Source organism: Melanostigma gelatinosum (genome assembly GCF_949748355.1).
Source record: "Melanostigma gelatinosum genome assembly, chromosome: 9".
NCBI lineage: Eukaryota > Metazoa > Chordata > Actinopteri > Perciformes > Zoarcidae > Melanostigma > Melanostigma gelatinosum.
The window spans coordinates 21,384,126-21,412,084 of record NC_136642.1 but is presented as its reverse complement, the minus strand read 5'-3'; the positions used below and the strand labels follow the sequence as shown (position 1 = coordinate 21,412,084).

The 27,959-nt window shown below is 43.1% G+C and overlaps 2 protein-coding genes across 2 annotated transcripts in view; one reads left to right on the top strand and one right to left on the bottom strand.

Moving 5' to 3' along the window:
* Positions 1–319: 319 nt before the first annotated feature.
* Positions 320–1,567, top strand: LOC306782109 (general transcription factor II-I repeat domain-containing protein 2A-like; the record flags this gene model as incomplete). The annotated part of the gene is made up of 1 exon (XM_079275302.1): positions 320–1,567. The coding sequence occupies one exon, from the start codon at positions 320–322 to the stop codon at positions 1,565–1,567; it is 1,248 nt and encodes a 415-aa protein (XP_079131428.1).
* A 15,126-nt stretch (positions 1,568–16,693) lies between these two features.
* Positions 16,694–27,959, bottom strand: part of me1 (malic enzyme 1, NADP(+)-dependent, cytosolic) — an 89,555-nt gene continuing 78,289 nt past the window's right edge. The window contains exons 10-14 of the mRNA XM_079275185.1: positions 19,408–19,513; positions 19,000–19,142; positions 18,502–18,675; positions 17,804–17,902; positions 16,694–17,313 (exon numbers count right to left, since the gene is read on the bottom strand). Of these exons, the coding sequence (XP_079131311.1) occupies positions 17,146–17,313; positions 17,804–17,902; positions 18,502–18,675; positions 19,000–19,142; positions 19,408–19,513 (690 nt within the window). The 3' untranslated portion in view covers positions 16,694–17,145. The remainder of the gene's footprint in view (positions 17,314–17,803; positions 17,903–18,501; positions 18,676–18,999; positions 19,143–19,407; positions 19,514–27,959) is intronic.

Here is a 27,959-nt window from a genome sequence, read left to right as displayed (position 1 = left end):
ACAAGATTTTTTTAAGAAAACGAGCAAAGCGAGTGACGAGGCAGTCGAAGCGAGCTACGTGGTGAGTGAGATGATCGCCAAGGCGGGAAAGCCATTCAAAGAAGGCGAGTTCATACAAATGTGCATGTTACAGGCTGCAAGTATCGTCTGAAAAAGAGTCAGTTTAGCAACATCGGCCTTTCAGCCAACACAGGGGCAGAGCGCATTCTGACCTGTCAGGTGACAGATATGATCAATTGCGGGAGAAAGCCAAACATTCTGTGCATTCTCAGTTGCTCTTGATGAGAGCACAGACATCACTGACACTGCGCAGCTCGCAATGTATGTCCGCGGAGTTGATGACAGTTTTGAAGTGATGGAGGAGTTGTTCACAGTGATTCCAATGCATGGCCAGACCACCGCTCAGGAGATATTCCGCCAGCTGTGTGATGCCATTGTGGATGCCGGTTTAACATGGAAGAGGTTTGCTGGAATAACAACCGACGGAGCACCATCAATGACAGGGAGGAAAAATGGACTGGTGGCACTTGTTCAAAGAAAACTGGAAGAGGAGGGTGTGGAGGAGGCCATTGCTCTGCACTGCATTATCCATCAGCAGGCCCTTTGCAGCAAATGCCTGAAGTTTGACAATGTGATGTCTGTTGTTGTGAAATGCATCAACCATATTAGATCCAGGGGCTTAAAGCACCTGCAGTTACGCGCCTTTTTGGAGGAAATAAAGTCAGCATATGAGGATGTCCTCTACTTCACCGAGGTACGTTGGTTCAGCAGGGGAAACGCCTTGAAGAGGTTCTTTGAGTTGAGAGCAGAAGTGAAAGCCTTCATGGAGAAGGATGGGATGGCTGTTCCTGTGCTAAGTGATCCCAAATGGCTCATGGACTTAGCTTTTCTTGTTGACATCACACAGGAGCTGAATGTACTGAACAAGAAGTTACAAGGCCAAGGGCAGCTTGTCAGTGCTGCCTATGACAACGTCAGAGCATTCTCCACAAAACGTATGTTATGGAAAGCCCAGCTCTCTCAGACAAACTTCTGCCATTTCCCAACATGCAAGGCACTCATGGGTGCGGGCACACCATTCAGTGGTGAGAAGTATGCTGATGCCATTGTAAACCTACAGGAGGAATTTGATCACAGGTTTGCAGACTTCAAGACACACAGAGACACTTTTCAAATTTTTGCTGACCCCTTCTCCTTTGATGTGCAAGATGCCCCACCTGTGCTTCAAATGGAGCTCATTGACCTGCAGTGCAATTCTGAACTCAAAGCCAAGTTCAGGGAGGTGAGTGGAATAGCAGACAAGCTTGGACAACTTTTGAGAGAATTGCCCCCCACCTTCCCTGAGCTTTCCAGGATGTTCAAGCGGACCATGTGCCGTTTTGGGAGCACATATCTGTGTGAAAAGCTCTTCTCAACCATGAACTTTAATAAGTCAAAGTACAGGTCCAAACTTACTGATGAGCATCTTCAAGCCATACTGAGGGTCTCAACTGCTTCCTCCCTCAAGCCAAATGTGGCTGAGCTGTGTGAGAGGAAGCGCTGCCAGGTCTCTGGTAGCAAGGAGTAGGCAAGAGAAGCCTATGTTCTGAAGAACCGTTCATGTTCTGAAGAACCGTTCATGTTCTGAAGAATGCGTTCATGTTCTGGAGAACCGTTCATGTTCTGAACTGTTATTAATGAAGATTGGATCAGTTGTACTTTTTTTTGGAATACTTGATGCAGCCCAGCCTCACCCAGACTTTATCTCCAGCGGCCCCCAGGTAAGTTGAGTTTGAGACCCCTGTACATAAGCATCTATAACACATGCTCACAAAACTGGAGACGTTCTCAAAGTGTAGGAAAAGGGATTTTGGGAGAGCGTAGATACGGAGGACGTAACATGCAGAAACTAGGTTAGTTTCCAGCAAACAGCGCCTTGTGACCGTAAGCAATTTCTTTGTGACTCTGCGACTGGCCCGAGAAGACATGGTGGACATGGAGGGACATGCTGATATGCACAGATGTTCCCCCTCATATCCACGAGCGTGTGACCACAGTCACTGGTTCGCCCTCGCCCGGCGCCCGCTTACGCAGCTTGCCTCTTGGACCTTCCGCATTACACACTGCCCTGTTTGATTCTGATGGGCCCTGAAAGCCAGGAGACATACGTGGCTGTGACAACATCAATGCGCTTCGCCAGGTTTTCAAGTCAGGGACATGTCTTATTATAATTACTACCGATGTGTATTATTTATTTTGCTCCAGAGAGACAAAACGTCATGGTGCTCCCTGGACGGTTTGTCGTGTTTGCCTCTCCTCCCTCCCATCCTCCATCCGTCCTGTCCTGCTTTCCAGTGCCGGGAGAGGAGGGAAGACCACAGTTTGGGAAGAAGGCGAGGGCGGTGGTGGTGGTGGAGGGGGGGGGGGGGGCGCAGCAGTGATCTGCAAATCATTTATTTTCGTTTGGCATCTGCATAATGAGGCAGGGAGCCAATGGCGGCCCTGGCTGGCTGGAGACAGGGTGGCATGCCTTCAGTTTTAATGGGCACACTGAGGAAACTTCCAATCCTTCTTGACATTTCTCATAGCGAAATAAACGTGCTCTGGGTCAGAGTGTCTATTAGGAAGATAAGAGACGAACAAGTCAATTATACTTCAATGGCTGCATAGCCAGGGGACCTCATTAACATGATCAGGGAGGTCCATGCTGCAGCAGCCCTCTCCTGTGTGTAGCTCCTGATTAAGCTGTAAAAGAATGACAGGGCCCTTTTTTGCCTGCTTTATGTAGAAAAATACATAAGAAAAACACAAAGATGCAAATATATTCAAACATAAGCAAGTACAAACACGCACACACACGCACACGCACACACACACACACACACACACAGGTCCACAGACACACAGTGTCTCACACACGTGCGACAGACATCGCCAGGACGCCGTGTCTGGCCAGCCAGCCAGAAATTGTTGACACATTCAAAAAAAAAGAAGTGAGAGGCTTACTCCATCAGGGGGTTGTGGGCAGGTTTTATCTGCTGATGGGGTCACAGAAGTAGATTCTTTGGGAAAAAAAACATTTGTGGCAGGGGATGTTGCGAGCTGTCATGCACAGCCTGGACACATGGCCTAGGGTTGCGAGTGTAGGGTGGGTGGATGGGTTCAGGAGGAGGGGGGAGGTAGCAGGCGAGCAGGCAGAGGCGGAGGTTTAAAAAAGCAGAGCCTGGGGTTTGGTGGGCGGAGTGGTGCATGTGCTTCATCCCCCCCCCCCCCCCCCCAATCCGCTTTTCCTCTGCGCTGGCTTGTTTTCTCAGTGTTCTGTTCTCAGCGATCTGTTGACGTTGATGGGATGAGTGAGGACAGGATACAGGAAGCACTGGCTTGTCTTTTCTAGTGCTTGCATAGTGTGCATCATATCCAGCCACTGCGCGGCTAAGGCTCTAATTAATTAATTCAAGCGCTTATCTGGACCAGTGGGGATTGATCAGCAGTCGTCTTATCAGTGAGAAAAGTGTTGGCGAAACTACTTTTGACTGGAAGAAACACATTTTCCCATCCAACAATCCCGGTCCGTGCCTTCTCTTTTCTGTTGTAAATGTATTTGAGGGATGAAAAACTGTTTGGCCAGAATTCCAGGACAAACTGTTGTGAGTTTATTTACGAGGAAGCTTTCTAAATCAGATGTCAAGCTCTTTACAATAAAAGATAAAAGCCATAAAATCAGGATGGAGAAATTAAAATATAGAAGCTTAAATACAGAAATTGTCCTCTGCTCAGCTGTACTTGGAAATAGATGTAACGTGGCTCTAAAATGTATCTGATTTACATCAATCGGCCAATTAGCATCCTCATCAGAATCAAGCTGGTCTGCCGTCAGTTTTAGATGCTCGCTTGTTTGCATGTTTTTGCGTGTGACCAACGAAAAAGAGAGGAGACAGTCACGAGCCTTTGTCCACAAGCACACAAACACACACACACACACAAAGGCATCCCAGCAGGAAAGGTCCGGGACATATACTGCTCACATACCTACATTATTGCTCTCTGAAACATGAATGATTTTATTATTTGATGACAGCTTATTTCTTAAATCTGTTTTGGCACCATATGTGTCTAATATGCAGCTCGCCCGCCATACGAATGCCTTGCCCTGGGGTCTGAGGAAGGCCAGTTCAGTTTTTCAGACCTGGAGGGAGGATTGGCTTGTGAACTCAGATATGCATACTGCGCTGTGCAAAAGTGCATCGGACTGGATTCAAGTGCATGTTCAAGGAAACATCTTCATATTGCAGGGCATCCCGTCTCTCTCTCTCTCTCTCTCTCTCTCTCTCTCTCTCTCTCTTTTATTATGAATTAATAATGCCGCTATAATAATAAGGCTGTTAGTGCTGTTTTTGAATATCTTGGCCTCAGCAAACAAACCAAATCAAGCAGAATAGAGCTATGGAAAGCCTTTCTTTCATTACTTCTATTGCCCTCCTGAGGAAGTATTCCCGTTATCATAATTGGTTCCGCAGTCTTTGCCCTGGCAGGGATGTTAAAACATAATGATGCTTCACGATTCAAACTAACTTTAACCAGCTTTGCAGCCTGTGTCTCGTCACTCTTAATGGCTCTTAAGTTGATCTGACTGCATGCCAGTGATGGTACGCCATGGCAGACTGTGCATACTGTTGGCAAAGACATCAAATTAATTGAAAGGATCGGTTGTTATGCAGTTTCATGGCAAGTGTCTTTGGTGATGAAAATATCATGATTATTATTGTTTTTTTTCTACGAAGAAATATATCATTGTTATGTTTTTGCGCATTTTAGTGTAACAATTCTCCAAATATTTAGACCACTAGTCCCAACAGAACAAGCCCTTTAATTGATATGCTGTTCATCCCCAAAAATTTAATTTGCAGGAAGGAGGAAACTGGTGTAAATAGAAGAACAAAAGGCTACAGCGCAGAGGGAAGGATTGGTCTTCCCCTCTGCGTTGCTGGTGTCATGCTGAATGTCCCCTGCTCCCTCAGAGATAACGCTGGCTGTGCCCTAACAAGACGTGCAGCTATGAGTGACTTCATTCCCCTCAGGTCCTCTCGTCAAGGTGGAAGAAGAAGACAGAATTCACACAAAAAAAAAACACAGCACTTTGTCTGTCCTGCGCGTTTCGTTTGACATGTGAGAAATACAGATGCAGGCAAAGAAAAGTCAGATGTACTAAACACCAAAATCACCAGCAGGAATTAATGCGCAGCCTTTTTATTTGTTAACATGGACTTTCCATTTGGATCAGCGGCTTGTCTGTGACTATTCAGCGTTGCTTATTACTGCAGGGAACCGAAGCGTTTAACATTCATCCCTTCAATAACCTCTGAGCCATACGAAGGCATACAGAGCACAGCACGAGTGCAACTGCGCTCTCTCACGGCAGGTTGTTACTCTGACTCCCCAGATAACAGAAGACGACTTTATTAGACTCAACAATGCTGCTAGTTTAGGCAATGCCCGCTCATAGCGCCGAGTCAGAAATGATACACAGTACACATATTGTCATGATGTTGCAGCCCTGATAAATATGTATATTTTTTTCCCAGTATGGCAAAGGCACGACCCCCTTACTATGTCTCTGATTGGCTTACCCTGATATTCTTACCCTGAATCTAACTAATTGAACTCCTCATGCCTAAACCTCACCAACCCAGCCAGCGAAGGCAGCGAGTGCTAGCCACACTGTGTGTCTGTTATTAGCCTTTTGACGAGACACTATTTTCACACTTTTTGGGTTAACATGGACAGCAGCCATGAGATACAATCAAACTGTTGTTTCTATTATTGCTCGTCGAGTCTACCTCCACTCAACTGAGTTTTTCAAGTAACCTTGGTATCCTAGCTTTGAAAATGATTTAAGGCCAAAAGTAAAAATAATAAAGTTAAAATGCATACAAATCTGTGTTTTCTAGTTCACACATTAAAGTGTTGGAGAGTCAAAAGTACTTTGAATTATTGCTCTGTGTATGTGTGTGTCTATTGTGAGATGATTTGATGGTCCGCTCCCAAAAATCCATTTGGCCCCCGAAGGCTAAAACAGGTCACAGTGTTAAAATGCTCATTTGAAGATCAGGGCCTGCTAGAATGTTCACACTTCCCCACGTGCTGGCTAATTGACCATAATTGCCAAATTAACTGGTCAGTGATTTCTCTTTAATTATTCAGGTTTTTATGTTTCCTCCCACTCCTTCACCTCCCTCCATATTGTTAGTTGTAAAGACAGGGCCTGTTTGGAGTGTCATGTTCAATAAAGTGGGCTGACATGGGACCCAATTAATATCATGAGCTGAACCCTCATGCAGACCTAAACGGGGACATTTCCCCAGGACATTATTAAATCTGATTACATCAGATGTAATTTGAGCAATGGTGCCTGCAGGGTATACATTTGTCCTAAAGGTATGCATGAAATTATCAAGCCTCCTCTAATCCTAAATTACTCACCTGTAAATGTCCTCGTGTGAGCTGGACATTTTTTTTAAAAGCCAATTTTGATACAACATCCCATTCGTCTTTATCGTATTGGTGTGAGATCTGAAGTCTCACTATGGACATTTCAAAACCATGGCGAATAAAATAAAAACGAACTACATGTTTCCTGTGTGGGTATTCATGTGTGCCTTTAGATCTCTGTTGTGCACAAATCTATTACAGCAAACTGATCAGCTGAAAGGTTTCTTTCCTGTGTGGGTTCTCATGTGTATCTGTAAATGTGAACGCCGGTTAAAAGATTTCTTACAGACTGAGCAGCTGAAAGGTTTGTCACTCTGATAGTCTAATAGCTCTTCTCTTCCTTGGTAGTCCTACGAGAATCTCTGCGCCGTGAACCTTCGGATCATATTATCCGAGGCTAGTCCAGACTCTTGTAATTGTAACCTTATGATCCTCCAGGCCAAACTTAATGGGACACCAGGGTCTCAACCCGCCCAAACCAGCCCAGTGGATTAGTGCTACTCGGATCCGATCACATCCTGGCCCGTCACAGAGGCCCTTCAGACCAACTAACTGCAAATCTGAGGCGGCACCTCTGGGCCCAAGACCTGCCCGAGTTTACCCATAGCCCCAGGTCGCGTGGCCTCGCTGACCAGCCTCTGTGCCCTCGGGGGAACTGAAACAGCAGCAACAGAGAGGGGGGGGGGGGGGGGAGAGAGAGAGAGAGAGAGAGAGAGAGAGAGAGAGAGAGAGCGAGAGAGAGAGGCCGACCGACACAGAAAGACTAGCACGGTCAGACACATGATGGGCCCTCCCCGTTTTCTGCGGTCAAAGATCTGAACTAAAGAACATCTGGAGGGCATCGCTGCAGGCAGCAAGAGGCTGAAGTGAGGCTGGTCCACAGAGGAAGGGGAACAAATGAGCGAGAGAGAGAGAGAGAGAGAGAGAGCACTGCTGTTGACCTATCAATTGACCATTTGACCAGCTCCATCCTCAGTTACTGTCGCAAGGCCTGTCAGCAAAAAAGGCGGAACGTTTTATTTGTATGATTTTATTTTATCTTGTTTTATTTAGTTTGTTTTCAGTCCAGTCAATGGTTTCAATGTGGGAGCAATTTGTTTGAGTGCATCCCAAACCATCAGCAACTATTGATTCTATGAATTCTTTGTGGGCTGAAAGACTCAACAGCATTTCATTCACTGTTGTTTTTCCCGTCCATCCAAAGACGCACTTCATATTTCCCTCTCTAGATCAGCCTTGACTAAATATCTTGGAAACAAGTTTAGCAATAGTGTTGATGTCAATTCAAACCAGATTGCCTTTTTAGTTTAGAGGGTATGATTACATTATTGCTTTCATATTTATTCTTGTTATTATCTCCCCAAGTTCTTCCTCGTTGCCGGTGTTTTGGTACATTTTGCAAAAAGAAAAAAAGAATTCAGCTTCATGAAATCTTAAGTAAAGAGGTAAAAATGAAGTACCAAAGGTTTACATTTCGTACTACCTTGTCATTTGCAAGTGCCTTCATGCAAGTGTTGATTGTAAAAAGAAATGTCTGAAATGCCTTTTCTGAACCCGTCAGCTATCTTCTGACGACGATTTTGCTGGTCGTTATACGTCATCTCTCAACTCCAATCCAATCGGATTGTCGCATTTTTACGTCATCTAAAGGTAGGGATGCGTAACGAAACTCGGTACTAAACGGGCCCCGGAGTTAAATGATTAAGGATCGTGGTATTGATAAGCCCCAACGTTGCTAGTGTTTTTATATTGTACTTTTTAATGTTTTGGTGTCCTTTATCATCACATCTGCTCTACTGTCTCCGTCAGGAGAGGAGAAGTATCTTCAGGGATATTTCATACTAACGTCTTCAGCAGAGTGACTCTTTAATGAGAACATGAAGCCATTTTTGTATTTCAAAATAAGGTGTGTTTCAGGTGTGTGCAATTTCTGTAGCCGAACTCCAGTTTTTCTTTACAATATAGCAAAAATATCTGTATACATGGCAATCAGAATGTTAACAGTCATCTCACCGAGCAGAACCCACCACTGCCAGACACGCGAAGTAAACGCTACAAAATGAGGGGTCGATCGTTGCACCTTTGACCTTGTTTATTTGCACCTTTGTCTCACTCAACCGTCTGTTAGTCCAGCTCGCTGACCTCCAAGCCAACCTGTCTGTGAAGCGCAACAGCTGATCCACGAGACTCTACCATGCTACAATAACCAGCCTATGGCTTTGAATACAGGCTCAGCATATAAACAAGGACAGATCGGAACGAGCAGAGCAGCCACAGAAAACAAAAGACACATTAACAGAGTGTGTGGGGACAGAGAGGGAGAGATAGGGCTGAGGCTCTTTATTGCGCATGAGAGGAAACAGAGGCGGATATCTGAGCCTAATCGCAAAACCCACTTAAAGAACAGCGTCAAAAGAATTAGGTCCACAACGTCAGAGCTCAGCATAACGGAAGCCAACAAGTTGACAGGGAACTAGTGAATTTGTGGTGGGCATGCAGCGGCTGAGATATCCGGCAAAACTTGTATGTTGACTAGTCTTTTATCTGATTGGATTACTGTTACTTAGACCACATGCAGCCAAGCATGAGTAACACAAGGCTCTGTTTTTAGATTTACTCTCTCTCTCTCTCTCTCTCTCTCTCTAAGATCCCGGTGGGTGGAGGTGATGGATGGATGTAGACTCACTGACCTACATGAACGACGTTTCCACACTCGTGTCTGTCATTTAAAGGACGCACAGGCCTCATTTGGAACATACAGGGCGATTATATCTCTGATTTCAGTGCCTTGAGGCTCATGGGAGGGACACATTGGTACTAATCAACATGAGGGTTAAATGCATTAGTGAGCCCATGCATAACATTTTAAAAGCTAGCAAATCAATGCTGGGCGTCATCTACTTCTGTGTTTGATGTTAGCTAACATGTCTAATCACGAAAGTACTTATCTAAAGTTAGTGGGGGTCAATATATTTTTTTCTTCTTCTTAATTTTTGTGCATTCAAACAAAATCCAACTGTGAAAATAGTATTGATAAGAGCACCTGCAGTTTGAGAACCAGTCAAAAAAATATATATATATATATCTATAATTTCAGACAACATGTTTGAGGTTACACTCAATACTTGCTGCGATCCTTTTATTTAGAATACACTCCCACCGTTCAACAGATTTTTTTTTTTTTGAAAGCCTATTCATCAGCTTTGTCATTGTGGGGGGAAAATGTGATGCTACACTGTGTTTTCAATTAGGTTGCTCGCTGTTTACAGGTATTGTGCTCGGGGCTGTTGGGCCAGCGTAGCCTGGCCTCCAGGCCATTGTGCCCGCCGACAATAGATAATGAGCTATCCACCCATATGCAGCCAGCATAAGATGGACACACGCACACAGTAGGGTTTTACTAAGACAGGGCCACAAACACTCAGCCCGTGTTTGTGGCCAGTTTGCATTGATTGATCTATTCCACTTGCATTTTTATTTATTTTTTCATGAAATAATCTGACCTGAAATACTGAGCGTTTGCGGGGAGATTTGGGTTTGTAGTGGAGGAAAGATCAGGGAGCATTCAACACAAGGTCAAGAGCCGGATCAGGTGCTCTTTACAGGCCTGCGAGACATTCAATGACCAGCACAACAGATGACTATTTTAAAACAACCTTTGAGGTATAAAAGTGTTTACCTCAGGCTCTATGTTTGCAGAATATAGTGTAGAGAAATGAAAGTTGCATCACAAATATCACAGCAATCCTGTAGGAGCCACTGGAGAGTTTGTCTTTGTGATTGTTTTGATCTGGTTTGTATTTCTGGTCTACGCGCCAAAGCAGTCTGAATTATAACGTAAACCTATATTAACGTTGGGGCCACTTAGGAGCTGAACGTAGGGCCAACATGTTAGCAAACAATTGCTAACATACAGATCCAGCAGATATTTGTATTGCCGTTCATTTGGAGTCATGTTTCTGTCCATCATTTACTCTTTTAATCCTTTTAGCCCTGGTTTGGTTTCCACTAACTGCTGAGGGAAATATCTGGCCTTTTTACAGCTAAATGCTCCACTTTGTTCACCAGCTAGTTGCTAACTTTGTCTCTGCCATTCGGTAAAGTACCTTATGGCGGATATTTAGGCTTTTTGTAACACCTGCCTGTTGCATCTGAAAATGACACAGGTGAGAGCCGTGAGAGTGAATCAAAACAGTCAAATCATGGACCACAAAACCAAAACAATGAGCTAAAAGAGGCTAAAACGGCAGAGGGTTTGTCGATACTAGCCACCCCTTTCACATTTTACATTATCTATTGATTATAGCAGCTTTAAAAGAAACAAACTAGTTTTTACTTGTCACTTATTTTAACACATTGAGTTCAGTTACTTACCACAACGGTTGTATATAATGTCTTCTGTGGCTCTGGAGGGGCCCAGTGTGTCATGGTAGCACGGTACACTGCGACATATTGATCAAAAAGCAAAAATACAGGTTCTCTAATTCTTCTGTCGGGTGGGCAAACTCAGGTGGACCCTTGAGCAGGTAAGGAGATAACACAGCAGGCGGATTTACATGCCGCAACTGCTGCAAAAAAGAAGAAAAAAAGCGGGGCCACTAGCTCGTCGTGGCCACATCAAAGGGAACCTGGTTATTAACGGGCAGGGAGAGCACCGAAGGCCGCATTACCATCACACACATCTCGCTGTCCTCATTCATAATCAGCAACACACACACACACACACACTGCGCAAACGCAGGCAGGACGGACACGCACCACAACCGACACAAGCTGAGAGGGACAAAATACTTTCCACGCGCACAACAACCAGACGCTGTTGTTGCCTCTCACAATTAATTAGGCAACTTATTGAGCTCAAGATGCAATATGCATGTTAACTTGATGGCTCGTGTCTGGTTGCAGAAAAAAAGGGGAAAGGCTTTGATGTTTACAGAACTTGGCAGTAAATCACTGGCAGCAAACAATTACAGAATTAATGAAGATCGGGAAACAATGAGCATGGCTATTGTTGCAAACGCATGCATGTAATATCTGAAAATGTATGCATGTTAAACGTGATTCCAGACAATGGTGCGCCTCAGAGTGTATGCTTATTACTGGTCTTGGGTGCCTCAAGTGTGACGGTGGGCTCCCCTTTCTTCGTCAATCAATCAGTTCAATTTATTTTGGAGCATATACTTGTTGCAGATTAAATTCAAACTGTAAGAGCATCCATTCATCACGCACAATACGAATTATATAAAAGACACATACAAGCGTGTACGCACATTACATAAAACAATATGATTAAAGAGTGCATTAATTATAGGCCTATTGTTCTTCACCATGAACAGTACCTCTTATTTCTCATGAACATATGAGTAGCAGCACATACAACAACAAACATAATGTACCATGATAGATTAAAAGCTACACAGGTGGCTTTAACTGCCAAATAATATATGTATTAATAAAGTGGGCAAATCATTTATACTTGTACACATAACATGCCTTTTGCTAATTCTAATACCCAGTGTGGGAAAATATAGGGTGGCGTGCAAATGTCCAGGCTCATTAAATAATGTCTTTGGAATGACTTGTTTGCATGGTGGAGCAGAAGTGAGGGATTTAGGTCACATGCAAATGTCTTGCTTGTAATATTTTCAGCATGTGTTGATCCATCTGGTGCTTGAAGCAGAATAATAAGCACAAGCCTGGCTAGCATGTGCCGACATTCAAAAGGCGGCAAAGACATGCTCAACAGCTAACGGCGACGTGCTGTGTAGCTTCACTAAACTAGGCTAAAAATCTCTCTTGAATTATTAAATGGATGAACTAAACATGTCCTAAACATCAAATATCTGGACCTGTCACTTGTTGAATTTTGCCTGAAATGAAGATTCATCTCAATCTACTTGCTACAAAATGGCCTATCTTAGCATAAGGTTGATTTTTTTTTTTTCAGTGACGAGCGCTGCAGGGAATGATGTCTGCGCGCCTCCGTGCTGAAGCAAAAATTAATTAAACACGACTTTGGGTTGTGATCACACATGTCACGTTAGATTTCAGCGCAAGAACGGCCCCGCTGAGCGCAAGGCTCCGTCTAATCATGGAAAAGTTGTCACGGCGTTGGCGCCCCTGCTTGGTATCTGCGCGTGGTACCCGCCCAGAAAACAACAGGCTGTCTGAAACCTGCGCCCACCACTGCCTCTCGGGCTCAAACCTGTGCGACGCGCAGGCCTCACGAGCCTGTCTGCGAAACGGAGGCGTCTCTTTAAATTACTCACAGACTCATTCATGGGAACAGCAGAATGGAATGAAGCTGCCGAGCAGAGGTGGTTTCTTGATAATTGTCCCATATTCAGTCCACCACTAGCCGGGCAGGGCGCTGAATTTGCGGAGAAAATAAAGGTCCCTTGGTGTAACAACTTGTCTCGCACCACAAATAGTTGAGTTATTTTATACACAGTACAGCCAGTGCTGTCTCTCTGAAACAGACAAATATGCTGCATGACATACATTTTTTTTTTAAAAAGCAATTAAATTAGACATTAAATAAGTGTATATCATTTTGGTGTTACGGATCCTGCCTTTGGTCACAGACTGGTGTCCATGGAGAGGTCAGGGTTGAAGCTCATAATATGCTGCTCAGGCACACTTCAACCCCTGCTATCCTGAATGACCACTCAGCCTTTGAGTTCGGCCTGTAGAAAAACTGATCATGAAAGATTAATACATCGATTAACAAATGTCACTTTTAAAATAACATTATTATCATCATCATCATCATCATCATCATTATTATTATTCTTATAATTTTTGTGTCAAAGACCTTGTGTCAAAATGTCAAATTTCAAGAGCTGCAGTAAGTTTTTTCCAAATCAGATATTATGCAGTTTGTTTCAGCAGCTGCTCTCAGACTCGGTGTGGCTCTAAAGAAGAACTGCGAAGAAAAATGTAAAAGATTTGAGAGCAGACAACGGCACTTCAGCATCGGCCTCAGAGATTATAGGCGGTATCGCTACCAGCAAGACACAGAGGCACAGTGGGATTTCAGTCTGCTCATACTGACATAAACGAGTTGTTTTTTGAACAAAGTTTAAAGCATTTATTTAGCTGTTGATAGTTCAGGCATATGACTTTTGTGATCTTCAAGATGAAATGTAATTCAAAGATAAATTACATTAAAACAATAGTCGTATATTAAGTCCTGTGCATACAATATGGGCGATACCATATTTTGGTTAAAAATTTGGATTTGGAACCTATATTTAAAGATAATAAAACATCACAAATCTAGAAACCATGGGGGTCAGGGGGGCTGAGCAAATTGGAGGAAAGATGAGGGGAAATGTCAAAAAATGTGCATAAAAAATGAAAATAAAATGTAAACACTACGACTATTTCAGAATGTAATTTATGATAATATACAACATAGAAACTCATTTGCCTGCCAGTCACAACATTCATCACGTCATAAGCTGTGAGTGTTGACCTGTAGCGCTCTGTGCCTGCCACAAAGATGCTCTGCGCCTGACATGTAGCTAGCCAGCGCTAACTCATAAAAATGGACTGGTTTTTGGAAAGACAAAGACCTGATGAGCACACACACACATGCACGCGCGCGCACACACACACACACACACACACACACACACACACACACACACACACACACACACACACACACACACACACACACACAAATGTTGTTTTTAAAGACATCTGGTAAAAGGCTGGTTGAGAAGTGGTGACTGTAAACATGTTGTTCTTAACATCTTGGTTGAGTAAAAATGTCTGAATACATAAGTATATAATGATATAAAGTGTATCCTTCACTTGATCAGATCTTTGTTCTTAACATGAAGTCTGGATTTCTCTGTGACAGCCGCACACATTAATAAGAAAAGACATTTTTAGCAGTGAACAGACCAGCAGTAAGTAATGTCACCTTATTAATGAAATTCATTTCATTTCGCAAATTATAGAGGGTTCTAATATCCACATAGGTTTTGTCCAATTTACCCATCATGATCCTTCTCATCTCAGGCTATAATGTCCATTCACTGGCTGAGTCACACAAAGACCAGGAACAATACAGGAGTCTGAACTAATATACGTATATGAAGATGTAGCTGGTGAAAATAGCCGGCAGTGAATGCCGTGATTTAGTTTTGTGTTTATAATAATTATCTTGTGTCGTTATATGAATTCATGAGCAACACAGCAGACTCATAGGAGAAGGTGATGAGAGGAGAGAAAGTGCTGGCAAGGACAGATGATGACAGACAAATGTGTGCATTCAAATCATTGTTTTCACGAATGTTACATCGAAGTGCCTTTTTAAGGCCTTTTACTGACCTCTACTCCAACAACATGTTAGAGTGCCCTCTGCTGGTGCTTTAGGGGAGGATGCTCTTCTTCACCGAGCTGCACATTTAAGCCACGACAAGTTAAGAGTATCAAGCAAGATCTGCAATGTTCCTTCAAGGACAAGTTGCAAATTAAAGTAAAGCATGCATCGTGAAAGGATACAACAAACAATGGGCCCTGAGAGGAAAATTAAATCATGCCGTCTGAGCTGTGGTTACACAAGAATCCAAGCAGGACATGCTGAGAGTGCGTTGGTGGCCGTGCAGATGGGAAAGGTTGTTTTTCTTTTCTTTCGGGCTCAAAGCCAGACAGGCAACAGGGAGGATGGGTAGACAGGCGACACTGATTGGCACTGATCACAAGGTCTCCGCAAGGTGCCATTTCATGTGAGACTGTTAACAAGGTCAGAACGATGTCGGGTTACAGCTGCTCATCACCCGGCCTGTCTGTGACCAGCAAGGTGCTACAGAGGGCTGCGGGGTGAGGGGGTAAGCAGAGAGAGAGAGAGAGAGAGAGAGAGAGAGAGAGAGAGAGAGAGAGAGAGAGAGAGAGAGAGAGAGAGAGAGAGAGAGGTAGTCATATACAGAGGGGGGGGGGTGTTAATGGAAGTCAGCTTTAGATAAACAGTTCAGCTTAAAGCGAAGGAGAAATGGTCAAGTTAAGTTAGCTAGTTTTAAAGGATAAGCAAAAAGTATTTGATAAACGGTGAAATATCTAAAAGGTAAGAGATGGAAACAGTTAGCCTCAACAACGATAGAGATATATTGCTCAATCAGCAGTTCACATAGATGCCTAAAAGTAACAGTTAATGGTTGAAATAGTTAAACCAAGCTCAAAGTGATGGGATTTGGTTAGAATGCAACTTTGAGCAAAGATATGTTCAAACAGCATCATGACACACGAGCTGTTTATGTGTGTTGGTACACATGTATGGTCGTGGGCAGCCGACCACTGGATGGTGTTGACATTTAGACATATCGATCACCGCGTCAGAGTGGTGGTCGCCCGGGGCTGAATTAAAAGGGAGGGCGAGTGCAAGGAGGGAAAGCTAATGTTTGTCTCTCCAAATTCATGCCCGGGGCCAGACGCTGAACGCTGAACGCTGACTGGTCCGGTTGCTTCTCTATTGATTTCAGACCGGGTTGGGCAGCAGGCCAGCCAAGGCCTCTGGTACTGACTGTCTGGCCAGCGATTGATTCGTTAATGTCAAATCATCTCCACTTTAAATCAGACAGTGGACAGACACAAAATACGCCGATGGACCATAAACCAGTTTGATTCCCCTGCCGCTTTTATTGTGTCTTGCATGTACACACCGATTGAGTGTGCGGCTCTGTTTGTGTGTTACACATAACACAATTAACGCATGTTCCCTTAGTAGTTGCATGAAAATGAATTGTATTACGGCACATCCTGATTAAGTCTCAATAAGGGTATTTAGTTTCCTGTCAAAATCAATCTAAAAAAACCAAACATTTTGTGTAAATGTTTTTTTTTTTTAGATTGATTTGATCATGGGGTCATACAAAGATACTCTGCTAATTGTATTGCAATGACAGAAATGGGCCTCTAGAGGGAGACAGAGACGCATTTCAGAAACACCTTGGAGCGTTTTCAAGTTGGCGGTGATGTATGACGGTTATAAGGCTAAAGACTAAATGAACAGTTGGTACATTCTGTCTCGCCTGATGATAAAGCTACAGAAAGATGCCGAAGTCAGCGTCGGAAGAGAATCACTTTTGTTTCCAGCATTTCTCCATGAAGGCTACTTTAAAAAGGTTCTAATATCTTTATCAGAAGTCCCTTTTATATCCAAGTCTAACTCTCAAACACACCCGTCTTTTTCCAGTAAAAATGAATCAGTCAGATGTTAATCAAAACCATTTTTATTTGACAAAGAGTTTTTGGATTATAGTTAACACAGTCATCAAGTAGCTGGCAATTACAGCTCAACTAAAAGTAACCTGAAGGACTTATCTTGAATATATTATCGTAAAATGTAATGTGATAACAACCATGAGTGCAATATTTCATAACATCTGTAACCTGCTTCCTGTATCTCATTTCATCAGCGTCCTTCCCTCTTGGCGATTCATAAATTTGCTTTTTCTTAAACTGGCGTTTTAAACGACTGTGCTACAATAAATACACAAAGCCCAATACCTCTTCATGTGTTGCTACCACTGATTTCACAATCACAAATAAATGAGAAAAACCCTACACACAGCCACTTTCTTATCCCAACGCCACTGCCCGTCAGTTAGCGTACCCTGTAATGTAATGTACCCCTCCAGGGCTCGTTGGGTCTCTCTGTCCAGTGCATTACAGTTTGCATGTCTGCACAGTCATGCTGTCCTCTGGCCAGCGGTACGAGTCCACAGAAAACTCGTCATAGTCAGTGCTATAGGTGAGGGAGTGCAGGTAGGCCTCTTTGTCGGACGGCTCCGGCCGAAGTGTCGCCATGTTGTGCTCATAGGCATACTCCATGATCTGCAATGCACAGGGTTTGAGAACGGGTTTTTTTAAGTTTCAGAAGCGCTCATACAACTAGACTCAAAGAGACATGACAACAAAGGTAAAAGTGGGCTGGATATTCAGCAGGGGTCTGGGGGTCCTCCCCCGGGATACTTTCAGCGTCCAACAGTTCCCTGCATTATGCACCAACGTATGGGAATGTTGTTCTTTTTATGTTAAGGAAAACATAAAATTCAGGTGGCAGGTGACTCACGGCTTCCGCTCAGCCATTTTGCTCTGAGCATTTAGAAGCAACAGTTTTCATTATTTATCAATGCATTTTCATCATGTTTAATGTTTATCATACCCATAATGAATTTTCAACAAAGGCTCAGTTGGACAGCCATTGCCATGCTGCCAGCTCCAAAACCACAGATGAATGATAAGTCTAGAACGATGCACAGTGTCGACTGTGAAGCCCTTTAAGGTGCATCTGCTCTTCATGGTGTGCGCACTGAGCTCTGACCTTGGCAGCCAGTGTGAGAGAGACGTCCCTGATGGAGCTGAGAGGAGGATACAGCCTTCCCTCTGCCAGGTCCTTCTCTGTCACCAGGCGAGCGAGAGCCTGGTGAAAGGTGACACACCACAGCTCATGTTACTAGAGAAGGAAATCACCAAAACATACTTGTGTTGCACGAGTGCGATCACTCTCAGCGACAGTGGTCTGAAACGTTGAGAAATACTACGTCAGGCATAAGTGGTCTAGTCAATTTGAATCTGTCTCCTTCATAAACCCAAGAAAAATCACACATGAAGTATTAGTTTTATGGATGAATGTGAGAAGATAGCCGAAAAGATTGCTGTCCTCAGCACTGCCCGACTTCAGTGACAGACAGCGATTCAGAGCTGGAGGTCAAATTAAGTAAATTCAGTAGTATAATTAGTATATGGTGTTGGTAGCATTACTTTGGATAATTCCGGATATTTCAGTAGGCACCATAGTTTTTGTTAAAGTACAACCATTTTAAAGTTACAGTATGCCATTGCTACCGTGAAAGGCTCCAGGCATTCATTACATTTTTAAGACTCGTCCTTGGACTGCCAGATGTTCAGGAACAACGTGAGTTATGTACAACACACAAGTACAGATTCATGCATTGATTGATCAACAATGTAAAAGTTGTGAAAAAGGGTGTGTGTACACTGTAGATGTGGGTGTGCTACCTCTGCTGCAGTGAGGAAGATTTCCTCAGTGATATGTCGGATGGCGCAAGCGGTGACAGCGAGACCCACTCCGGGGAAGATGTAGGCGTTGTTTCCCTGACCAGGGAAGAACGTCCTGCCGTCAGACAGGGTGACCGGGTCAAACGGGCTGCCACTGGCAAAGATGCCCCGCCCCTGCAGCACAATGAGGTATAACAATAGTCTCATTTTTACCTCCGCCAACAAGGTTGTTTTCATTTCAATTGGTCGGTTGGTTTGTTTGTCAGCAGAATTATGATAAAAACCACCGGCCCAATGTTCATGAAACTTGTTGTGCAGGTGTTGACCTGACAGATGGTTTTGTTGCACGGAACTGTCGAGGAAGCCGTCATTGGAAGTGCCCTTCTAGTGACTATTATTACCAACTTTATTCACCCGTTCATTAGAGATGACTAAGGAAATCATTCATAGCCATGTATGTGAGTGTTATTGTGACGAATAAGGGCCCTCAGCGAGTACCCCTGTGAGTGTGTAGCACTGCTCGGCAGTGCATTCTGCTTTGCTGGTCGGGTTGCTGAGCGCAAAGATGATTGGCCGTTCATTGAAGGAAGCCATGTCTGTGATGATCTGCTGGGTGAAGGCCCCGGCAACGGCCGCCACACCTGAGACAGAAAGCAATCAATGTGCAACATGACATCATTTTCAGTCTTCCAACTTTAAACACATCTTCATTTTCCATACGAGCCTAAACTCTCACTCAAGTCTACAATGCTAGGCTACTATCAGTCCTTTCTTCCTATGATCCCTGGCATCTAATCCATCAGCGTCACCTATCTGACACCACACAGTCTGACAATCTGTTCAACATGTGGCGTCAAAATGGCTAACCGGCTGCCTCGTGAAAACATCAAGTGCTTGTTGTTTTACCAATGATGGCTGTAGGTTTCAGGTCCCGAACCACATCCTCCAGTTTCTTCATCTGTGGGTGCTGATGAGCAAACCTCTCCTTCTCATGAGTCAGCTGGTCTCGACCCTGAGGATTTGGAGAAGAGGAGGACAATTAAAGACACGAAAACATCTGTGGAAAAATAGTACCAAAGCACAGTTAGATACTTGGAGTCATTGACATTGCTCCCTAACACTTGAAGCATCATATTACTCCTGTATTAGCTTCTCTGCACTGGCTCCCTGTAAAATCCAGAATAGAATTTAAAATCCTTTTACTTACCTACAAAGCCCGACTTGGTCAGGCTCCATCATATCTTAAAGAGCTGATAGTACCATACTGCCCTACTAGAGAACTGCGATCCAGTGATTCAGGGTTACTTGTGGTTCCTAGAGTCTTAAAAAGTAGGATGGGAGCCAGAGCCTTCAGTTATCAAGCTCCTCTTCTGTGGAACCAGCTTCCCATTTCAGTCCGGGGGGCAGACACACTCACCACATTTAAGAGTAGGCTTAAGACTTTCCTCTTTGGTAGTGCTTATAGTTAGGGCTGGCTCTGGCTTGCCTTGGACCGGCCCATGGACAAACTGGTATAAGCAAAAACTACAGGGGGACTTCCTACACTGAGCACCTCTCTCCTCCTCTTCTTCACCTCCGTCTGTATGCATTGATGTCCCATTAATGCTCATTACTAACTTTACTTCTTCCCTATATTTGTGCTTTCTCGCCTCACAGGATGACCGCAGTTTCATCTGGACACTGGTTCTTCAACCAGCCATGGCCCTGCTGACACCTACTACGATCTTCATTATGAACATTATTAATCCGATTACAGATACCATTAATGCACAGTACTGATTTTGTCTCTTCCCCGGAGTCCTTGTGCTTCCTCTCCTCACAGGTTTCCATGGAGCATGGTTTCATCTGGACCCTGGTCCTTCCTCCTACCATGGCCCTGCTGACTCCAACTGCTAATATCACTTTTATTATTACTCACATTACTATTTCATACTACCGATACCATTAATGCACATTATTGACCTGCTTCTTCACCAGAGTCTCTGTGCTTTCTCGCCTCACAGGTTCCTGTGTATCCGGGTTTACCTGGACCAGGTGTTGCCTCCTGTCGTGGTTGTGTCATACATTGAATGTGCTGTAATTACATTGAATGTGTTGTAATTCACTATCCTGTTCTACACATGACATCATTGCACTTCTGTCCATCCTGGGAGAGGGATCCCTCCTCTATTGCTCTCCCACAGGTTTCTTCCTCTTTCCTCCCCGTTAAAGGGGTTTTGGGGAGTTTTTCCTGTTCTGATGTGAGGGTCCCGGGACAAGAGGATGTCAAACGTGTACATATTGTAAAGCCCTCTGAGGCAAATTTGTAATTTGTGATTTTGGGCTATACAAAAATAAATTGAATTGAATTGAATTGAATATCAGATACCGACTCAAATGGTTGGATCGGGTATCGGTGACAATGGTGCTTCAATCCAAATCTACTATATATGTTTTATACAGGAATTTTAATTCCCGTTTAATTTTTGACTAAATGAGGCATCATTTAAAAGTCTAGAGTGGGTTTTAGATACAATGGATCACATTCATAATCCAACAAAATGGATTTTTATTGTGCAGCATACGTCGCACATGATACACAACAATCATTCAGTGGGATAATAGGAAGCACACATGAATTATTCTTCGTATGCAGTGCATCCAATGCACACAGCCATGCTCATATTGATCCTAATGGGCTGCAGCAAGACTTGTGACTCCCGCTTTTGGGACAGCTTCGTCCATGCTACGCTGAAACTCATTTGCAAATATTCAACATCCACTCACCACTAAAAAAGTGGGCTCTACATCGAGTTGCAAATGATCTATTTCATTAGCATGAGGAGTAGGAAACGCATCCCACAGCCTTTGTCACCACGTGTTTTGGATGGAAAGAATGGCCACAGCCCACCTGTGCTGTATCACTGCTATGTCTGTCTGTCTGTCTCCGTCTGCCTGGGTCTGTCCTTGCTTTCATTGTGTGCAATGGACCCAATTACAAAAACTGTCAGAACTCAGTTGCTAGTTTATTACATTTCAAGAGTGACGGGGGTGAAGGTTTGAGAAAGATGCCATAAGTAGCTGACGCAGAGGCTTTGCTTGGGCTCTGATACAAGAAGATTACATATTCAGGCAACTTAGCCTTTTACACAAATAATACAAACTATACATCTCTTGGCGAGCCTTCGTTGGACATCTGTAATTTGACCATCCTCTCTAAACCTAAACACACATATCCTCTCCGCTTTGGCCTGACTCGACTCAGTGAAGATTAATCTATGTAGGAGGGCAGACGAGTTTGAAAGCTAATTCCCTGGCTCCATCTATTGATTTGAAGGTTGATCGAGCACTACCTGCTCTCTCGTTACTGACAATCTTGTCTGACACAACTTTTGGCCTTTGTTTTTCATATATATAAATAAATGAATTACTATAAGAGTCATTTATCAGTCTACACTGTCGTGCTTAGTCTTGTTTACAATAACACTCAGGGGCTCAGACTAGGGATTGTATGCTTGTGCTTGCCTGTGCACACCTTATGTGCATGTGCTTGAGAATGTGTGTATGAGTCTAATGAGACTGTAGAGAACATCGCTGGAGGGTAACACGATGTCAGTGCACAGTCTCCATCCTGCAGTACACAGGCTGTTCCTCTGACAGGCAGCGACATATTTTGGATGCGTCCTCCAAAAGCTCTTTTAAGGGAATTATCAGAGGGGCTAAGACTGGGCTGTAATGAATCCTAATTTAAGCTGCCATCGGGAGACTTCCAGAACGAGGCCACAGGCTGTTTCCAAGTGGCCGCGACGCCGTTCTCACCGACCAATAACAGCCACAAGCGAGACACGCGTTCCTACAGGACAGCCAAACATGGCTCATTTCACCGCATTATCAACAGAGGACAATCACTAACTTGTAAACAATTGTATTTAAATAAAGGCATTGAAGACAGGCAAATCATGATTCTACAGTGTCTAAATAGACCAGATTACTAACCAAGTATTTATTCAGACACTGCAGTATTTAAACACTTAAGCAATATACTAACTCAGTGGTTTGTGCAGGCCACGTTCTTCCAAAAACAGGTGTATTATCTACATTACCCATTCACCCTGTCCGACAAACATGAATGAAAAACCCACTCGGCATATTTTACATCAGATATATTTAGCATAAGGCTGTGAGTGTATAGTCTCTGTGACACAAAAACCTACTTCCCCGTTTCACAAGCGTTAAATATTTGAAAGTACTCCATGCTGAGCTACAGAAAGGAGGGAGGGAGGGAGGCATTGATTGAGAACTGGAAGCAGCGTACTGAATCTCAGAATAACAGCACGAAATACTGATCATTTTTCTCAGCTCTTTAGCCGAAATATTTATCTTTCTTTAAAAGAGATGTGAAAACACACGACATGTTGTCCAAACTAATTGCAAATGCAGGGAAAGTACACTCACTCAGAAATGTCATGATACGGTTCTCCCTTATAATTAAACATGGAGACAAACTACTAATCCGATAGTTCCTGATAATAAGGAAAGGTGACAATTCACATTCCACAACTGAAATACCATGGACAGAGACTTCAAGTGAGAAAACATAGGAAAGCAGGACAGTGTATACATTATTGTACAAGCACACAAAAAAGCAAGTGCTTGTCAAATAAAAAGATGCTGAAGCTTCACTCACCATTGAATAATGTCTGTGTTGGACCTTCTGTAGAGCTTCTTTTAAGGGCAGCTGAGCTAACTGGGCCTTTCCTGAGAGAAACAGCATGGCTCCTGTGTTTGGTAATGAACATTTCCATAAAGTGTGGGAAGAAGAAGATACACCTTCTACAAATGGCCATGCTTTGGGTGTAACGGTAGAGGCAGCTCACGCTACGCAATGGTAAAGTGCTGCTAACAGACAGCCGCTAACATATGGCTGCGTTTCCTTCGGTTCTCCTCGCGTCGTGGACCCATGTATCCAGGTGCGTCTTTCTTCAGGCGCGGTGACGTTGCTACCTGGCCTCCACACAGAGATGGCAGGCATGTGTGCTATATGTTGCTCGCCAACAGGCAAAGAGTCTGATGGCCTGAATCTCTGTCAACTTCTCTTCTCGGTTGTGTTGGACCTGTATGTGTCATGTCGGCAATAAAAGACCTGGATTAGGTTGAGCTTCATCAACTCTCGTGGTTGACCATATCATACTTTCCTGTGCCCTTAGCTCAAACAAAATGTAACCACTTTTATTCTAGTGGTGTTCCAATAACAGCGGCCGTTTGACCCTGACCTTACTATTGGCTGCAGGTCATTTTGACCATTTACCGTAGTACTAATGTGATAGGATTCATTTAAAAAAGTGAGAGTTGATTTTTTTTATCTTACATAACTGATCATTTGTATAAACATGGGACAGAGTTCACAATTTGTTCAAAAATGTTAGTCCTCTGACTTTCAAATGTTGAAAGAGATTAACAAATAAATGTTGCATGTTTAAATATATCTGTTTCCTACCATCATTGTTGTGGAAATAATTGTTAATTATTGTGAGGAATAATTAACATAAACGTGATCAGACAGTCGCTTCACATATATTATTATTATTAAAAGGTGATCTGTGCAATTTTGTTATTCAGGAAGTTTGTATCAAACAAGTAGCCATTCGTACTGCTCAGTACCCTTAAAGTAGCTCTCGGCTTCAAAAAGGTTGGTGACCCCTGCTGTAAGGTATTGCTGAGATTACAATGAAGTAAATAAAACTATCTATAACATACTCATTCAATGCTCAGTTATAAGGTTGATATGAGTAAAGTAAAAAAGATAGAAACACATTTGCTCATTGCTGCAGAGACCCACGTATGCTTGTAAATGTGTCGGCCTATTAGGTGAATAACTGCATGTGTACTGCAGCGGTGCAGAGGTATAAAGTAGATAAAATGTGAAAACAAGCAATGTACAAGTACCTCAACATGGAGTATGTGTCCCACTGGTTTACTGTGGTTGTTTGCTTTTCTTTTTAACATTCCCAGGTGACCAAAGCATTCTCCTATTGATTTCACTAACTTTAAATTTGTTCATGGTTTAAATGTTTCATCCACATTTTCCAAACTTTTGCAATGTAACTAAGTTGTTTTGCTCAACAGATGTCCTAATAATAATAAAACTTCTATCACAGTAGAAGTTTTATTATTATTTGAACATCTGTTAATGTTATTATTATTAGGACATCTGTTAACTTCTACTGTGATAGTAGAAGTTAACAGATGTTCTAATAATCTAAACTTCTACTGCGATAGACAGCACACTATTCCCGATCGGGCCGCACGTTTTGATGTATTTTTCACGCTGCTGTTGGCAACGCTGTGTGAGGAGAAGCGTGCCAAACTTTCGGATAAAGATTAGTATGATTGAGCCCGATGGATTATATACAGTGTGCTTTGGCACAGGCAGTTTTACTGCCTTTGTGCTAAACCCACACTGAAAAATAACAATTCAGTACATTTTTATCCAGGTATTTATTCGTCAAATTTTGTTTTTTAAAGTTAGGAAAGCAATGTTTAAGTCAAGCCTGATTTTGCCTTCGACATAAAATAATGATCATAGGAACTTCCACACAGTGAAGCATACAGTTAATTAACAACACTGGTATCAGATCGGTACTCGGTATTGGCCGATACACAAAACCCAGGTTGTCAAAATATTTGACACTGGAAAATGAACACCAATTAACACTACCAATTTTGCTGTGTATATATATATATATATATAGAACTATATATATATATATAGATCTATATAGATCTATATATATATATATACACATATACACATATATATATATACACATATACACATATATATATACACACATACACATATATATATATATACACATATATACATATACATATACACATACATATATGTATATAGTTACATATCGTTTAATTTATTTGCCATATTTTAAGTATCATCAGAAATCATTACATTCATACATTCAAAGATAAACATTCAATCTGGTATCCATAGTAACGATGCCATCAAGGACTCCAGAATGGTGTCCTGAAGACATCACGGACTCCAGAATGTTGTCCTGATGATGTCACGGATTCCAGAATATTGTCCTGATGATGTCACGGATTTGTATGTACCCCTTGGCTTTGTGTCCCTGTACATTTCCTACATTTCACATCTGAGAGCAGACATCAAATTGATTAAGATTGATAAACACTTGACAATTGCAATGGCGAACTCACAGAGTAACGTATATCAGAGATACACCAAATCAACAATGGAAGTAATTTCTGAAGACGTTGAACATCCAACTAATTATTACATCAGTTCCCTGGAGGAACAAGTAAGATGTGAACTGTTGGACAGCGAGGCGAGGATCACCGAAACCAAAATTAAGAACAGAATCCTCCTGGAAATTAATGAAGACCGTCTTCAACATTTTCTCGATGTTGTCCACGAAAAGACAGAAGAGGAGATGAAGATATCTGAGATATTCTTTCAGGCTAACGCCACGATGAAGCTGAAAAATAGTCATCGACAATGGCAAGCGGAGAAGTCTTCCTATCAAGCTCTGAAAGAAACACAGGACCTGCTGCAGACTGCGCGCCACGTTCAGCATAAAACTACCACCGAGGAGGAGATGGAGGTATTCAAGAACGTCTGTCAGGCTACAGTTGATGAACAGTTAAATGTCAGCAGTAAGCTCAAGGAGGCTCTTGATAACGCCAAGCAGGAGCTGGAAAATGGTCGTTTACAATGGCAACAGGAGAAGTCTTTCCTCAAAGCACGCCAGCAAAACAACTGTGACCACTTTTACTCCCAGGTGCAGGTCATCGCTTCCATTCGAGCACAAGAGAAGGAAGCAGTAAAACAGACACTGGAAAAAGCCAAGGCTTTCTATGAAGCCCAGATGGACGAACAGAGAGCAGAGACGAACAGGATCGCAGCAGCTCTGAAAGAAACACAGGACCTGCTGGAGACTGCTCGTCACGTTCAGCCTAAAACTACCACTGAGGAGGAGATGGAGGTATTCAAGAACCTCTGTCAGGCTACAGTTGATGAACAGCTAGATGTCAGCAGTAAGCTCAAGGAGGATCTTGACAAGGCCAAGAAGGAGCTGGAGACCGTTCATCTCCTGTGGCAACATGAACGTGTTAACATCATAGCACACCAGATAAAAGACAGTCAATACGCTCACTCCCAGATGCATATCATAGCTTCCTATCGAGCACATGAGCAGGAAGCGGCAAAGCAGAATCTGGAAAAAGCCCAGGCTTTCTATCAAGCCCAGCTGGACGAACAGAGAGCGGAGACAAACAGGATCGCAGCAGCTCTGAAAGAAACACAGGAACTGCTGGAGACTGCTCGTCACGTTCAGCCTAAAACTACCACCGAGGAGGAGATGAAGGTATTTAAGACCCGCTATCAGATGACAATTAATCAACAGTTAGATGAGAACAGTAAGCTAAAGGCCGCTTTAATCAAGGCTGAGAATGAGCTGAAGAATCTGTGGCAAAAGGAGAAGTCTTCCTTCGTAAACCAGGATAAAAAAGCCTCTGAACTTTATCAGACACAGGTGAAGATCACAGCTGATTCTGGAAGAATGGAGAGGGAGGCTAAGCAGACACTGCAGAGATTGCAGGAAGCCCAGAAAGCCCAGATGGACGAACAGAGAGCAGAGACCAGCAAGATCTTGGCAGTTCTGAAAAAGACTGCAGATCAGTTAGAAGCTGAGCATCTCAATTGTCTGGAACTGGCATCCCGCAATGCACACCTGGAAAAAACCTGCAGGGACCTCGATCATGCCCAGCTGAAGAACCTAGCTACTCTTCAAACATTGGAAGAGGAAACTACACAGATGTCCAAAAGAAACCGGGCGTCCCAAGCCCAGCTGGAGGAGCAGAGAGCGGAGACAAACGGGCTCAAAGTAGCCCGGAAAAAGTCAGAAGATCTGTTCCAAAATGAGCGTCTTCTTTGGCAGCAGGAGAAGTACCTCCTTCAGGCCACCGAAGATCTTCAGAGCCAGATCAGCAACATGCAGAAGAAGAAGAAAAAATGGTTCAAACTCTTCTCATGCCGGGGTTGAAAAACATGCAGCATACATTTTACTGCACGGGTACTTCTACTTTTGTAAGTAAGGACTTACTTGGCAAACAGTTAATATTATTATTAGGACATCTGTTAACTTCTACTGTGATAGTAGAAGTTATCAGATGTTCTAATAATCTAAAAACGTCTACTGTGATAGTAGCATTATTATTAGGACATCTGTTAACTTCTACTGTGATAGTAGAAGTTATCAGATGTTCTAATAATCTAAAAACGTCTACTGTGATAGTAGCATTATTATTAGGACATCTGTTAACTTCTACTGTGATAGTAGAAGTTATCAGATGTTCTAATAATCTAAAAACGTCTACTGTGATAGTAGTATAAGTAGAAGTACCCGTGCAGTAAATAACCCCACGCCCCTAGGGTTCAT